The sequence below is a fragment of the Aedes aegypti genome, chromosome 2, assembly GCF_002204515.2.
Source record: "Aedes aegypti strain LVP_AGWG chromosome 2, AaegL5.0 Primary Assembly, whole genome shotgun sequence".
NCBI lineage: Eukaryota > Metazoa > Arthropoda > Insecta > Diptera > Culicidae > Aedes > Aedes aegypti.
The window spans coordinates 85,021,225-85,035,269 of record NC_035108.1 but is presented as its reverse complement, the minus strand read 5'-3'; the positions used below and the strand labels follow the sequence as shown (position 1 = coordinate 85,035,269).

General features: G+C 35.3%; 1 protein-coding gene across 2 annotated transcripts in view; it reads left to right on the top strand.

Annotated features, from left to right (window-relative positions):
• Window positions 1–4,093: 4,093 nt before the first annotated feature.
• LOC110675711 (general odorant-binding protein 70) overlaps window positions 4,094–14,045 on the top strand; it is a 31,787-nt gene continuing 21,835 nt past the window's right edge. For both annotated transcript variants that reach the window (XM_021841410.1, XM_021841409.1), the window contains exon 1: window positions 4,094–4,488. In XM_021841410.1, coding sequence (XP_021697102.1) covers window positions 4,396–4,488 — 93 coding nt within the window. In that variant the 5' untranslated portion in view covers window positions 4,094–4,395. The remainder of the gene's footprint in view (window positions 4,489–14,045) is intronic.

The following is a 14,045-nucleotide window of genomic DNA, read 5'->3' as shown; positions in this document are numbered from 1 at the left end:
TTTTAGCTTTTGCATTGAAAAACTTGGCATGGCCACCGAAGAAGCATAGGCATAGACCGAAGTCATATGCTTCCGTGGGGCTATTGTACTAGGCAAACATAACTGCATAAAAGTACTCCTGGTAAGCGCATGTGACGAGCCTCACGAGATGTCTCATGAGACTCGCTCACTAAGATATATTTTGTACGTATCCGCGTCTCGTGCCTCACATAATCTGTGAGCTGCGATATGAAATATCGCATGGCGCACTAGCTCATTTAGGTATACATGAGAAACACGACACTCTGTGAAATAAGTGTTTTTTAAATTTGGATAGATCAATGGTAAGTATAATTACTTTCCCTCTAGTGTTCTGATTATAAAGAAACAATTATTTGATTACAGCCCGCATAGAAAATCACAATTTGTCTAACATTGTCAACAATAAATTTCTTCTAACCGTTATTGTTACTGTATCACAAACTGTCTGATTTATGTTGAACAGTATAAATACTGAAGATTCAGACTATTAGAAACGGTTTGTATACCAAATGCCAAACAATTACAATAAAATATATTATCCAAATATTGTAAAATGATATAAATATCAAAAAGTGTGAGAAATAGTGATACTGTGTCTTCACATTCTGCCAAATGGTTATTTTTTATATATTGCACAACACACTTACACATGTGCATTTCAACATATAATATCAATTAACAACAGTTTGGCAAATAGTAGAACGAATTTGTGTTCGTAAGCGATGTGTACTCCCAAATTTCTGCCGTTTAGCTGTGCTGTCATGTTTGTTTTCTTCGCCCATAAGCGAAAAGTGTAGAAAAGTGAATGGAAATTTAATGAATAAAAACAATATTGTAAAGCTGCGCTGTGATCTGCACACCAGACAGGAGCAGGGTTGCCAATAGATTTAAAAAAAATGTCTGGCGATTTCAAATTAAAAAGTCTTGTGAAATCTGGCAGACACCATTATGCAGGTATGCTACTAGAAATTTCGACAATAATAGAACATAGAAAAATTTATCTAAATTCACTTCAGCACTGAACCTTTAGCTCAGCCTTTTTAAATGCATAAGGCTATATTAGAAAACATTTTAGTATTTCAGCTATGGAATTTATCGTATTTATCTTAATTGATATCCTTTATATTTGATTTAGATCCTGGCACTTGGATTTTTATAATTGTAAAAAAAATCCAAAACGATTAATTCGTGAGAAAGTTTCACCGTGCCATACGTCTGTTTTCAAAAATCGATATCGAATTTATATAAAAACTACGCTCTACTAGTCACAGCTCAAACTACTACCGTAAATTTAAATTAAATTTAAAAGCTGAAATTCCATCCCATAGTAATCGAAGTCATTTTTAAAATCTGTATCAATTTTGATCGTTGGTTAAAGAGCCAAAAAGAAATATTCAGATATTCGATGGGGACCAAAATTTCCAATATAAAATTAATTTGGCCGTCATTTTGTTTTTCACTCAATGAATTAAAAAAAAAGATATGGGATAAACAATGACAGGTTTCAAGGAGTTTTTCTCAAAAATTCATAAAAAGCTGTCTTCTAAAGTACAGAAAATGATGTTTTTCGTAGTTTTCTAGATCTTTTTACGGCCAAAGCGAAACAAATACATAAATACTCATTACTCAAAAAACGGTCGCAGCAATTAGCTTCATTTTTTCACAGCGTTCTCTTATCAAACTATTGTTTTGAAAAGCGGGCAACCGAACATGAGAAAAAAACGTGGTTATGGCTACGCGTCGATCTGTAAAGTCTGACTGAATTTGAAAAAGTCTTGCAGAATGGGTAGTTTGTCTTTCTGTCTTTTTCTCCGTTAAAAGTCTTGCAGTGCCAGATTAATCTTGCATAATGGCAACCCTGGACAGGAGTATATATTTTTGCCCCACAAGCCGGAACGTCATGGAGACCGGGTCGCTTTCCTGCGGAATAAATAAATCCACATGCTGCAACTGTAAATTCGATGGGCATGTGGGTGCCTATAGGAAATCATCGAAAAAGTGCAGATTGAAACTGCATTCGAACAATGGAAGGAATAATTGGTAAGTAACATAAAAGAATATTGCGGTGTAGAGGCATATTCTAAAAATATGTATTTTATTTTTCCTCCAGAACTCGTTGCTAGTGTACAGATGTCGTAATTGCCCCGTTATTCCTGCGTTCGGATGAGTTGACATCAGTAAATCAGTCATCAGCATAGCTGTGCCCGTATGCCATCGTCTGAGATGAGAACAATTGCTGTGTTTTACTTGAATTCCTCAGATTGATTGACTTGTATAATTAATTTATATTTTAAATAAACATAAGTTGTAACATTCGCAACCGATTGTAGGCTGGTAGGTAAATTTTAGATAAGCATGATGATATTTGTTAAATTTCTTAAATTTACCTTTTTGAAAAATGCAATAGACGGAAGAAAAGATGTGCTGAAAATAAAATATAAAATAAAATAATGGAACTAAAAATACGAGCAATCATTATTTACTTCAGAAGTAAATAGTTAAAAGAGATGTTTTACGCGTATTTCCTTGTTTCATTATTTTACATAAAATTTATTAAATAATTATAATTATATTGTTTCAATATATCAGAACAGAACCGTATACGGTTAAAATACCATAAAGCACTATGAACCAACCAAATAACATACATTATTCGTGCTTTGGCCAACTTTATGGTAAAACTGTTCCTGTACTGTTTGACTTACAGTAGGATGGACAAAAAGTGGATAATATATCTACAACTTGGCAAAATGTAAACGAAAAATTTTGTTCGAGAAAATCTTTATTTTTAAATGGTGACATAACTTAACCTCCTATTACCCGTATTGTTATTTTTCCGGTTACTGTTCACCAAACAGTAAAAACCGTTAGCGGTATTGTCGATTTGTTGTTATTTTGGATGTTGTACGAAATTATTGATATATTGTTGCAAATAGTTGTGCATACTACGAGATACAGTACCAATTTAGTTCTTGATTATGCGGGCTGTACACAGTTTTGTGCAAACGGTGGTAAACAAACCGAATGAGTGAAATGCGCACAGAGGAGGAACGCTTGGAATGCGGAATTCGCTTCCATGTTTGTTTTGCTTCTGAAAACACTAAAAAAACATTCCGATTATAAAGTTTTTCAGAGATTTTATCATTCGAATAGCCGAAGCGGAAGCAAATGGGGGAAAAACTTTCTCATTTGCGACCATCTTCCGGCTTTTCGCTGGAAAAAATCCCTGAAAACTCCCCATCTTACCAACGGCCAACTGTTTGCTGCCGCGCGAGAGATGACTGACAGTTCCATTTCCATCGATCCGCGCACAGCCAATGGCCAACACATCGGTTACACATAGCATGAGTGCGACTTACACAGAATTTTCACTCAGTCAGAGAGTCCTGCATTGTTTGCCTCATTCTGTGTAGTTTTAACACATGCGCTGCGTTGAGCAAGCTTAGCGTGAACAGATTTTTCCATGAATGCGTTGAGAAATGAAGAACACCAGCAGTCACCGTCAGCAGCACTACGCTCGTCCTATGTGCATATAACAAGTGAGATTTGTTTAAGATACCTATACTCAGTACACGATTCCACTGGTCTTGGATTGGATGCATGAAATATTCCAACGATTCTTTAGGAATTTCTTGATAGTTCTGATATGCATTCCAGTAATTTGTCAAGAAATACTTCCAGGAATGCTGATGGTAATTTATCCAAGAACATTTATTCCTGGTTGTAACTACCGCCACTGGCGAAAACCATCATATTCTGATTAGTAAAATTAGTAGTCTGATTCCATTTTGATTAAAAAAAATGAAATTAATCTCAACAGCCGTAGTTAGGATATGATAAGTAGCTAGAAGCAAATTTACCGATATCGTTGTATCGCCGGTATGCCTTATGTACTTTTTCCATACTCACCGTCGTCGTGGATCGCATCGACTAAAAACTGCATTGCTCACCACCAACCACCTCGCTCACGGCAACGAACCGAAACGACCGCACCGAAAAGCAAAAAAGTGATAAACCAGTGAAGGAAAAACGGCGTGCGTGAAACGACTGCATCTGCGTCCGAATCCAAACCTTCCCATCATTAGCTATCGCGTTGTGGAGCTAGCAGGGTGTTCGAAGAGGCGCAATCTGAGAAGGTAACACCATCGCGCACGCGTTTCAGTATTCGTTACAAATCGCATAAGCAAATCACGCTTTGTAGACGATTCAGTGTTCAAGAAGTTCAAGTTCAACCGTGAAGATCTGTGTATTAAGCAGTGTGCCTTTAAGAAAGGGTGTGGAGAAAATTTCGACAATTTATTTAATTATCAATCCCCAAAGCTATAGGGGGCACCTAAGTACATACACGGAGGAGAATCACACGTCCAGCTGAAGATGGTGTCGACAGTTCAAATTTTGATGAGCTTTTGCCTTTCGATTGTGCTAACATCGTCGTCGCAGTCACTAGTGCAGGCGCAGATGACCAAAGTGAGTTATGAATCGAACATTGTGGAAGCTTTTGGCTTAGCTAGTGCAGGTTACGACAAAAAGTGTCGCAAATAGGTTGATTGGATGGCGGTTTTTCGATTGGTTGATACACCGAGGAAAGCAGTAGAAATAAAGCGATGATATAATGGATGGTGCTTGAGTAATTAAAACACATAGATTGAATGCTTCTCAAGGTCTTTGCCTAACTGCAGCTACTTGAAACAATATAATCTAAGCTGGAACTTGTAACATGAACATGATTCAATTTAAATTCAGTATAGCGTAGCGTTGAAGAGCCTTGAACATTTATATGTTCATCGCGCTTCTCTTTTATGGAAACCTAGAATCGGAAGCAAGAGAAGTTTAACGATTAGCAATACTGTTTTGGACCGTATTCGGGCCGTATTGCTTCCGAGTATTCATTTTGCTTGCAATGATTATACAGCGACATTAATCATTCTAATGGATCGATCATAAAATCAATCCAAACAAAACAAAATAAAACCTTCGTAAGGCTATTGGTGGAAATCTACGCACGCAATGATTTTTATCCATAGTGAACTATTTCGAACATTAAACACAATATCTTCTAAATACCCTATAACATACAGTATTCTGATAAAAGAGCTAATATGAATTATTCTTCTTTTTGGTGTAACGTCCCAACTGGGACAGAGCCTGCTTCTCAGCTTAGCGTTGTTATGAACACTTCCACAGTTATTGGGGATATCTTTGTATGTTTCCGTGGAGGAATCCTCGGAGGAAACCCTGATGAAATCACTTGATAAATATCTTGACTAATCCTTGAAAAAAAAATTGTCCTAGTTTAACTCCTGGAGGAAACCTTGAAGATATGAAAACCACTAATTGAACATTAACATACTCTAATAATCCCTCCATGAAATTAAAAAAGTGTAGCCTTGAAGGTTATCTGCAAGAATCCTTGATTTTATAGAGGAATCTCTCAAGGAATACGGGAAGAAATCTTTTGAAAATTTTCTGGAGGAATTCCTAAGCTTTCCTGAAATAGATTTCTGGGAGAAATTCCTTGAAAAATTCCAGCAAAAACTTTACTGGAAGAATCACTATGTATTAAATCTTGCAAAAATTCCTTGCGAAATCTCTAATGGAATCCCTGTAAACATTGTTTACAGGAATCCTAGGACGAATTCCTTATCGAATCCCTGGAGGTATTGCTAAGGTATTCATGAAGCCCTATCGGATCTGGTCTAAAATGTATCATGGAGAACAACAGTTCTTCCTGGAGGAATCTCTGGCAAAAGCCCTAGTGAAGTAATTGCTGTAAGGATTACGGTAGAGATTATCTCGGAAGGAATCGTCGAAATAATTCCGGGAGAATTCTCAGGAAGAGCCTCTGAAATTTTTTCGACTTCCCATAGAGTATCATCGTGCTTGCCAGGAGAGAGACAGGCTCTGTTCCAGTAGGGGCGGAACGCCAGGTATATGGCATGGTGTCCATTTACATCTGGATGAAACATCATGTATTTTGAGCCGTCGCATGATGGAACTATATGATGATCTGAAAATGTCCACATCACACCCTAGCGGAACCGGTTCCGGAATACTCCGAAAAACCGACTAAATCTAAATGCTGGTGCTCTTGTGAATTGGAATGAAACACCATGGAATTTGAACCATGATTATATACTTGTGTATGGACTGATGAATATGATATGCGCCAGTTCCTTCTGAAACAGGTTTCAGGCCCCTTGTGCTCAGAATGGCCATATTCACGAACAATTACCAGGATTCCATTCTAGAGTTCATATATTATATATTTCATATAAAGCTAAAAGAACAAAAATCGGTTCAAAAATGGGTTTTTGAGAGCGTTTCAAAGTCATGGGTCATTTTTGACCCTTAACACATAATGTGTATCTTCTTCTTAAGGCATTAGAAAGGTTAAGTGCTTTCTATGCCAATTGGCCATATTTTACATGTGTTGATCGCGTGGCAATCGGTTCCCTGTACATCGTTCGACTAATATTGTACAATGTTGTGATAGTTAAAAAGCCATCAAAATGAATAGATTTCACATTAATAAATAACAACGTTTAAAACGATCAATTTTTGAAGGTTATCAATGTCAATAATTATTAGAAATTGTTCGAAAAAATATATTTTTTACAAAAAAAGCGTGTTTTCCAAAAACACTGTCAAGAAGAAGTCTACTAAAAATAAAAAAAGTTATTTTTAGGCAACAATTTTCACCGTTTTTTAGAGAGACATGAATTACATTTAAAGAGAACTGAAATGAGTAGAATTTTCAGGTTTAAAGTACGTCCCAACGTATGTACTAATATAGTCTTAATATGAAAAATAACCTACGTCTTCATAGAATTACTTATTTAGTTACCACGTCATAATCAAAGCACAATAGAGAAAATAATGCTTTTTTTTCTTCAAAATAGCTCTGAAAGCACAATGAAAATCGTCAATATCGAATCTATTTTCCACGTATCATTTGCATAATATGTTATTCTGAGATTACCAATCAACATATTTGGAGAAAAAGATTACAAATTGCTGTAGAACGGAAAATATGCGTACATGTTATAAAAAGTATGAGATTTTTCAATAAAACGAACATAAAGAGTAAAGTTTATACTTTAGAATGTGGTTAATACTCTCGATTAAGCAGGTTTATAAAAAACATAATTTCTTCAGTAATCTAAATCTGTTCTGAACAAGCTTTTTACTTTACTTTTTTGCTGGGAGTAAGGGACCCCGCCCTCCTTGTCACGTTTTTTGTATGAGTCCTTCGAAAATTGTGTAAGGCTGACCCTCTTGGAGCGCGACGTAATTTGTGCATAACCCCTAAGAGGATGGAATAAAGAAGAATGCCCCTTCTGGGTAAAGTCTCAGTAAACAAAAAAAAATAGTAAGAGGATGGTATTTCAGCAAATTTGGCCATATATGGATACATTACTACAGTACCTTAGTGTCCAAGATTGGTGGAATATTATTGATGCTTCAAAAGGTGGTAGGTCATTTGGCATAAAGTCGTTTGGCATAAAGTCGTTTGGCATAAAGCCGTTTGGCATAAAGCCGTTTGGCATAATGGTCATTTGGCATAAAGTCGTTTGGCATAAAGTCGTTTGGCATAATAGTCGTTTGGCATAATGAGTCTGAAATCAAGTATTTTTAAAGATAACATTCGTCTATTCGTTTCTATTGAATCTTTCTGATGGCATCAGGCTTGTTTTGGAATCAATTGATGCAAAATGACACCTTATTCAACAATCATATGTTCTTGAATAAACTGACGCATATAAGGAAAGTTATTGTCAATGGTATTTTATTATTTATGCCTTCCATGTATTAATTCTTCTTTTGAGTTTTGCTATAGGAATACTTTTTCACACTAAAGTTTTTGATATATTTAGCACAAATCTTCTTTTAAACATTTTTTTTTTCTAAATATGATGCTATTTTAGGTATAAAACTAAATATTATGTAATCATAGGTAAAAAACTGCTGATTGAAAATTAAAATAAATTTCACCTTCTCTTATACATACGCTGTTATTTGGAGCTATATTTTTGAGATATTTTTTGTTTCCAACTATCAAGATATCAGCGAAAAAAGATGTCGATTACTGCAGTTGCTTCTATGGGATGCGCTATTTTTTCCCGAATGTCGTTTCACGGAACGCCAGTTCCCCGAATGCAAGTTCCCAGTATATCCCGTTTCTCCGAATAGCCCACTTCCCCGAAAAGTTTTTGACACTCATAATTGCCGTAACCTTATAAATTTCAGGGCGGTGAACGGCCATCTAATATGCACCCTTCTTTATTTAATTGGCGGTTCTTTTGAGTTTTACCGTCCTCAGCATTTTTGCCAACATGTGTATAGCCGAGAATTACAGAATACTTTCTTCTTTCGATTGCTCATCGTTCTTTCTTGTTCACCATATAACCACTGAAGACTATTATAACACCTATTTAAACTGCACGGGTGTCCTACGTTAGGCAGAAACACGAAAGGCGGAAACACATAAGGCGGAATTTCGAAAGGCAGAATTGACAAAAGGCGACTACACACAAAAGGCGGAATCTCGAAAAGCGGAATCACATAAGGCTAATTTCAATTAGGCGGACTGTGATGATTCTGTGCTTTGCTTTTACAGTGAAACCTCCATGAGTCCATGTTCCATGACTCTATAACGACTCATGATATCATACTAAACCTAAATTTCATGATTAATATGATGGTCCCCTCAAACATTCTTTTACGGTGTACACTATTAAAAAGGTGATATATGGTAGGTGTACCAGTGATGGACATAATGGTTCCCTAATTCGCTATACGTGTTAATTTCTTCTTTTTTTTTTCATATTTTGAATTTATTTTTGTGTCTCAGTTGTGAGGTATTAAATATGCCGTCACGTTAAACCATTCAAAAAGATTCCAATTGTGAATGATTTCTAAATTTATCATATGGCCAAATAGGGAACCGCTAACCACCATAACTGTTACACTTTTCCTAGGTCATTCCTATCCACCTCGAAAAAATTTGTAAAAAAATGATCTAGTTGTCCGGATGGTAATGCTACGATAGGAATGATGTCACATGTTCACAAATCAAATTTGAGTTTCACAAGTAAAGTAGAGTAAAGAGTATGACTTAATAGTTTTGTATTCTGTGCAGCTCTCCAAAGCATTTCTGTTCCATGACTCGATGTTTCCATGAGCCAATGCGAACATTTGCGAGACAAAGTTTCAAATGAGTTATTGTTTTAGCTGTTACGTCTGTTTTTCTGTGCCATAACATTAAGGTGAAGATGAATCGAAGCCAAGCCTCAAATTTTCAAGAGCACAAATCTGGAGAACTGAATACCCGCTTGAGCTGAAAACTTAATCGATTGGTCACCACCAGCTAGTGACCAATCGATTAAGTTTTCAGCTCAAACGGATGTTTGGTTTTTCAGACTTGTGCTCCTGAAAATTCGAGGTTTGGCTTCGATTCATCTTCACCTTAACGTGAATATGAACAGCTTGAATACCACTAGCAGCAATATTAGAAGAAGAAAGAAGAATCAATTTCAACTGGCTCTTTAGTTGCTCGTGGCGCCAAACATATTCAAGGTGATAAGTTCAGAAAGAATAGCCGATGATTAAAAGAAGGCAAAATCACTGATAAAGTATTAGATATTTCTTTTCAAAGAATAGACTATGTCCATCATCCGGGCAAAAGTTATTTTCGAGCAAGTGTCTTTCGGGCTAGTGACGTAGAATTACACGATATAAGAATGCGAAAATGACAACTTTGACAAAGAAAGCTCTGAGGTAATAACGGTGGAAGTGCTCATTTAACTCAAGCAGACTGTGTCTCAGTGGGGGCGTAGTGCCAAGAAGAAAAAGCAATAAAATTGGCTAGATTTCTCGAAAATTTAGCGCAAACCTAAGGCTGAAACAGTCGACAATGAATAAAAGAAATAGAAACAGGCGACGGATATTTCACCTAACATCAACCTGGTGTGGGAAGATATTTCTTGGTTATAGTGGCTAATACCTACATATAAATTGAAAAACAAAAAAACACCGTTTTTCAAAAGTAATTCTAAGTCCGCTTAGAGATTTTGAAAACGTCGATATGAATAGGAACCTAAACAGCTCAGACTTATTATTGTTTAGAAGCTTAAGTAAACATTTTAAAATCGTTTTTGAACAATTCCGCCTTTTTAGATTATGCCTTATGTTATTTTCCGCCTTTTGTTACACGTCTTAGTTAGTCTGCCTTTTGAGTTTCCGCCATTTGTGATTCCGCCTTTCGTGTTTCCGCCTTTCGTTAGGGTCCCGAATACTTTCTTCTTTCGATTGCTTATCGTTCTTTCTTGTTCACCATATAACCACTGAAGACTATTATAACACCTATTTAAACTGCACCACTTTTCGGGGAAACGGTTCATTCGGGAAAATGGCTTTCAGGGTAGAGGGTCATTCGGGGAACCGACATTTGGGGAAAAGAAGCACAATCACTTCCTTGATCCTGAACGCAATTTTTGATGTCAATTCGTTTTATTATGCCGCAATAATTTTTGGCGTCTAATCTTCTATTGATTCAATCATAAATTTTGCCTTCTTTTAAAAATAGGCTGTTCTTTATATTTATACTGTTTTAAATTTTATTATTTAGTAAAGCTAAATGTTAACCATTTTTCTTTTTTGCTGTTTTATCAATTTTTGGAAGACGTGCTATTAGAATGATAATTACTTTAGAACCTGCCAATACATATTCAACTATTTCTTTTTGCAAAAACATGATCTTCTTTCGAGATATGCTGGAAAAAAATATATTTCAATCTCAAATTTTCTCTACTTTTATTAATATTAATTTTGGAAGTATGTATCAAAAACACCGTCTTTTAGTGTTTTTGATACATACTTCCAAAATTAATATTAATATTAAACCGTTCGAAAGTTTTGCCACAAATATTTTCATTTAAAAATGTGTTGTTCCTTTGAGTTACGCTGTGAGAAGATTTTTTTTTGCGTTAGAGCCCTAAACATTTTGAACGAAAAATAGTATGCTCTCGTATATAGGCAATTTTTGATGCAGTAATAGAATTTTGGATAAGAGCCTTAAATATTTTGTAAATATATTGTCACTTATTTTACCAAGTAATTTTAATCAACCACACTGGGACAGAGCTTGATCTGCAGGCGAAATGTTATTTGAGCGTTACCTTTATTAATAACTGAGAATTTTATTTGCAAATTTACTATTTTCAAATATGTATATCGCAACAAGCTCAAAGTACTCTATGTTCTGGGATATGTCACGAGTTTTATTTAGTTATGCTTTCTAATGTCACAACAATTTTGAAATTCATAGCTTGGAAAATTTCTGAACGAGCACCACGTTGTTGAGAACCTTCCAAAATTTTGTGCTATGAGCTCGGTGGTGTTGATCTTGGTAAAAGATTCGAAAATGCCGATATTCATTCTAAGTCAATCATTATGCCAAACGGCCATTATGCCAAACGACTTTATGCCAAACGGCTTTATGCTAAACGGCCTTATGCCAAACGACTTTATGCCAAACGGGGTACAATCCTTTCAAAAGTCTACCTTTAGTAGAATAGTAAAGGATACCAACATACAATTTGTTCATGAAAATGAAGATTTTTTGTAATACGAAAAATAACGATTAACTTTGAAGAAGTTAATTTTCCTTGGGAATTGTTGGAAAAACTATTTAAGCCTTCAATCAGAAGCATTTTGTTAGATCTTATATTTTAACCGATTACGATTTCCTTAATGAACAGAAAAAATGTAACATAAACTACGTGTCCACTTTATGAAGTGAACAGTCCTTATGCCACTTGCTATGTCTGAATCAGACGATTATAAAAATCGGATGTACATTGCATTGTTTCTTGCTAGAGATAAGTATTCGGTCTGTATTAGAAAAATCGGAAGGTTTTATCGTTTTAATTAAGCTTCTGCTTCTTAGCTCTGTTCCAGTAAAGACAAGTTATGAAAGGAAAAGAGATAAAAGTTCGTAAATTCGGGAAATATTGATCGGTAGGGTGGAATTGTGTGGGTGAAATCACCGTGTCATATGAATTTATTTCTTCCTAATAGAGCACAAAAATCAATGCAACGTAGTTTATCTAAACTATTGCCAAATTATATGTCGTGAAGATTTTTTTGAGTTAAACAATGTTTATTTCTATGAGAATAATGTTAACTTCCATAATCGTGTTCGATGTGGTATTGACAGATATCTACAAACTTCTAGTTTCAATCAAGAATTTGAAGATGGTGTCAACCTGAAAGTTTGTGAGGATGCTTAAAAGTTATCCCAAAACAGATTTTATCATCGAAATTGTATCAATTTGGTCATTTTGTTGAACTAATTGAATTTTTGATAAATATCAAAATATTCCCTTGTAAATTGCCTACATTTAGGCGTTTTCTGCGGTAGTCTTGAATTGTAGTTGTTTATTATTTCCATAAATCTTGCATTGTTAAGAATTTAGTAAGCATATTTGCATTAAGGAAGCCCAAATAAAGTAAGTAAAGTTGTATTCAAAACTAACAATAATCGTTTTGACAAGTGATCAATTTCACCCCGAAATGGGATCCCATGGTTTTTTATTTTAAAAACGATTTTCAGCAGTAAAATCACATCTGAATGAAAATTTCGGTATATGAGCCAATGAGGCTCACCGTCGTACTTGTTTTCTTACATTCAGTTGTTTGGCATTTGCAACATTATAGAAAACAGACATGGACAACAGTAAAAAATTATCAAAACTACTGTATCTGTCTTATTTTGAGCTAACTACCATAACTTACTACTGCTTCAACCATTTAAGAAAACTACGTATTACGATCATTTAGCTAGAACACCAACAACATTTGAAGAACTAACTTCTTTTGGTGTGGTCACGAAGCAAATACTTCTATTCAATCACCCATGCCGGCCATTACCTTGAATCAAACAGTGCGAGTGAGTCAGTTTAAACGGAAAGCGATACGAATGAAATTTTACTGATTGTTTTGGCGGTGCGTTTCTCGATCAGATGTCACATTGAGGTAGGGTTTTCATCAGCGGACAAGCAGTTCTTCATACGATCGCGTGGAAGTTGCAATTTTTTATAGCTACCGGCTAATATATGGTCTCCAGCGGATTCAAATTTCCATGCTTCGTTGGGCTAAAATGTGAAACTTAGATTTAGGCGGGACTAAACCGTGACGGATTTTGGAAGAGATGACTATGACCTTTGAATTGAAATTTCAATGTCATGTGATACATATCACTGCGGAACACGTTTTTGTCTCAAGCACCAAAATACCGCTATTCACTTAATTAAGGGTTGCTGTATCCATTGCCGTTTTTAGAAATATTATAGAACGTCTAGTTTTTGAGATATTGGCTGTTGAAAATGCAAAAATTATTGACGATTTCAGCCAACTTGCATGCAAGTTTTCCAGCTTGTAAGGCAATTTATTTGCTTAATTTGCCCCAGAATCCAAACTATATGTGTGTAACAACACTTATCATCAAAGTTTGTAATACTTTTGATGCGGAAAAGTTAGTTTTTGATGGTTTAGAGAATCGTTGTTTTTTGCCATATAGACTAAACGAAAAAATTTGTATGGAGACTGCAAGCATGTTGAAAAAATTGGTTTAATCGAAATTTAATCGTGCAATTTCAATCAAATTATGTCTGAAATGAAAGTTCAAGTTCTATTATGCATGTTTAGTGGATTAGAATTCAAAAAAGTTTGATAAATTTTACTTTAAATTTCATGTAAACATCAATAAAACCAGTGTTTTATACAACTTTGGCGACCTGTAGCTAAAAATTGTGACGTGCTGGAACATTTCTGAGAATAGCATCAGATTCAGCAACTCCAAATCTACCAGAGACACACAATTTAATCCTTGAGACACGCACAAATATAATTTTTGTTGCGCTGTGTATTTGGTAGTGAGATTTGTTCTACAATACTTTTTTTTCCGAATTATCTAATCGATTCCCTCAATGGTGTTTATGGAGGAAGTAAAACTGCTGCAACGC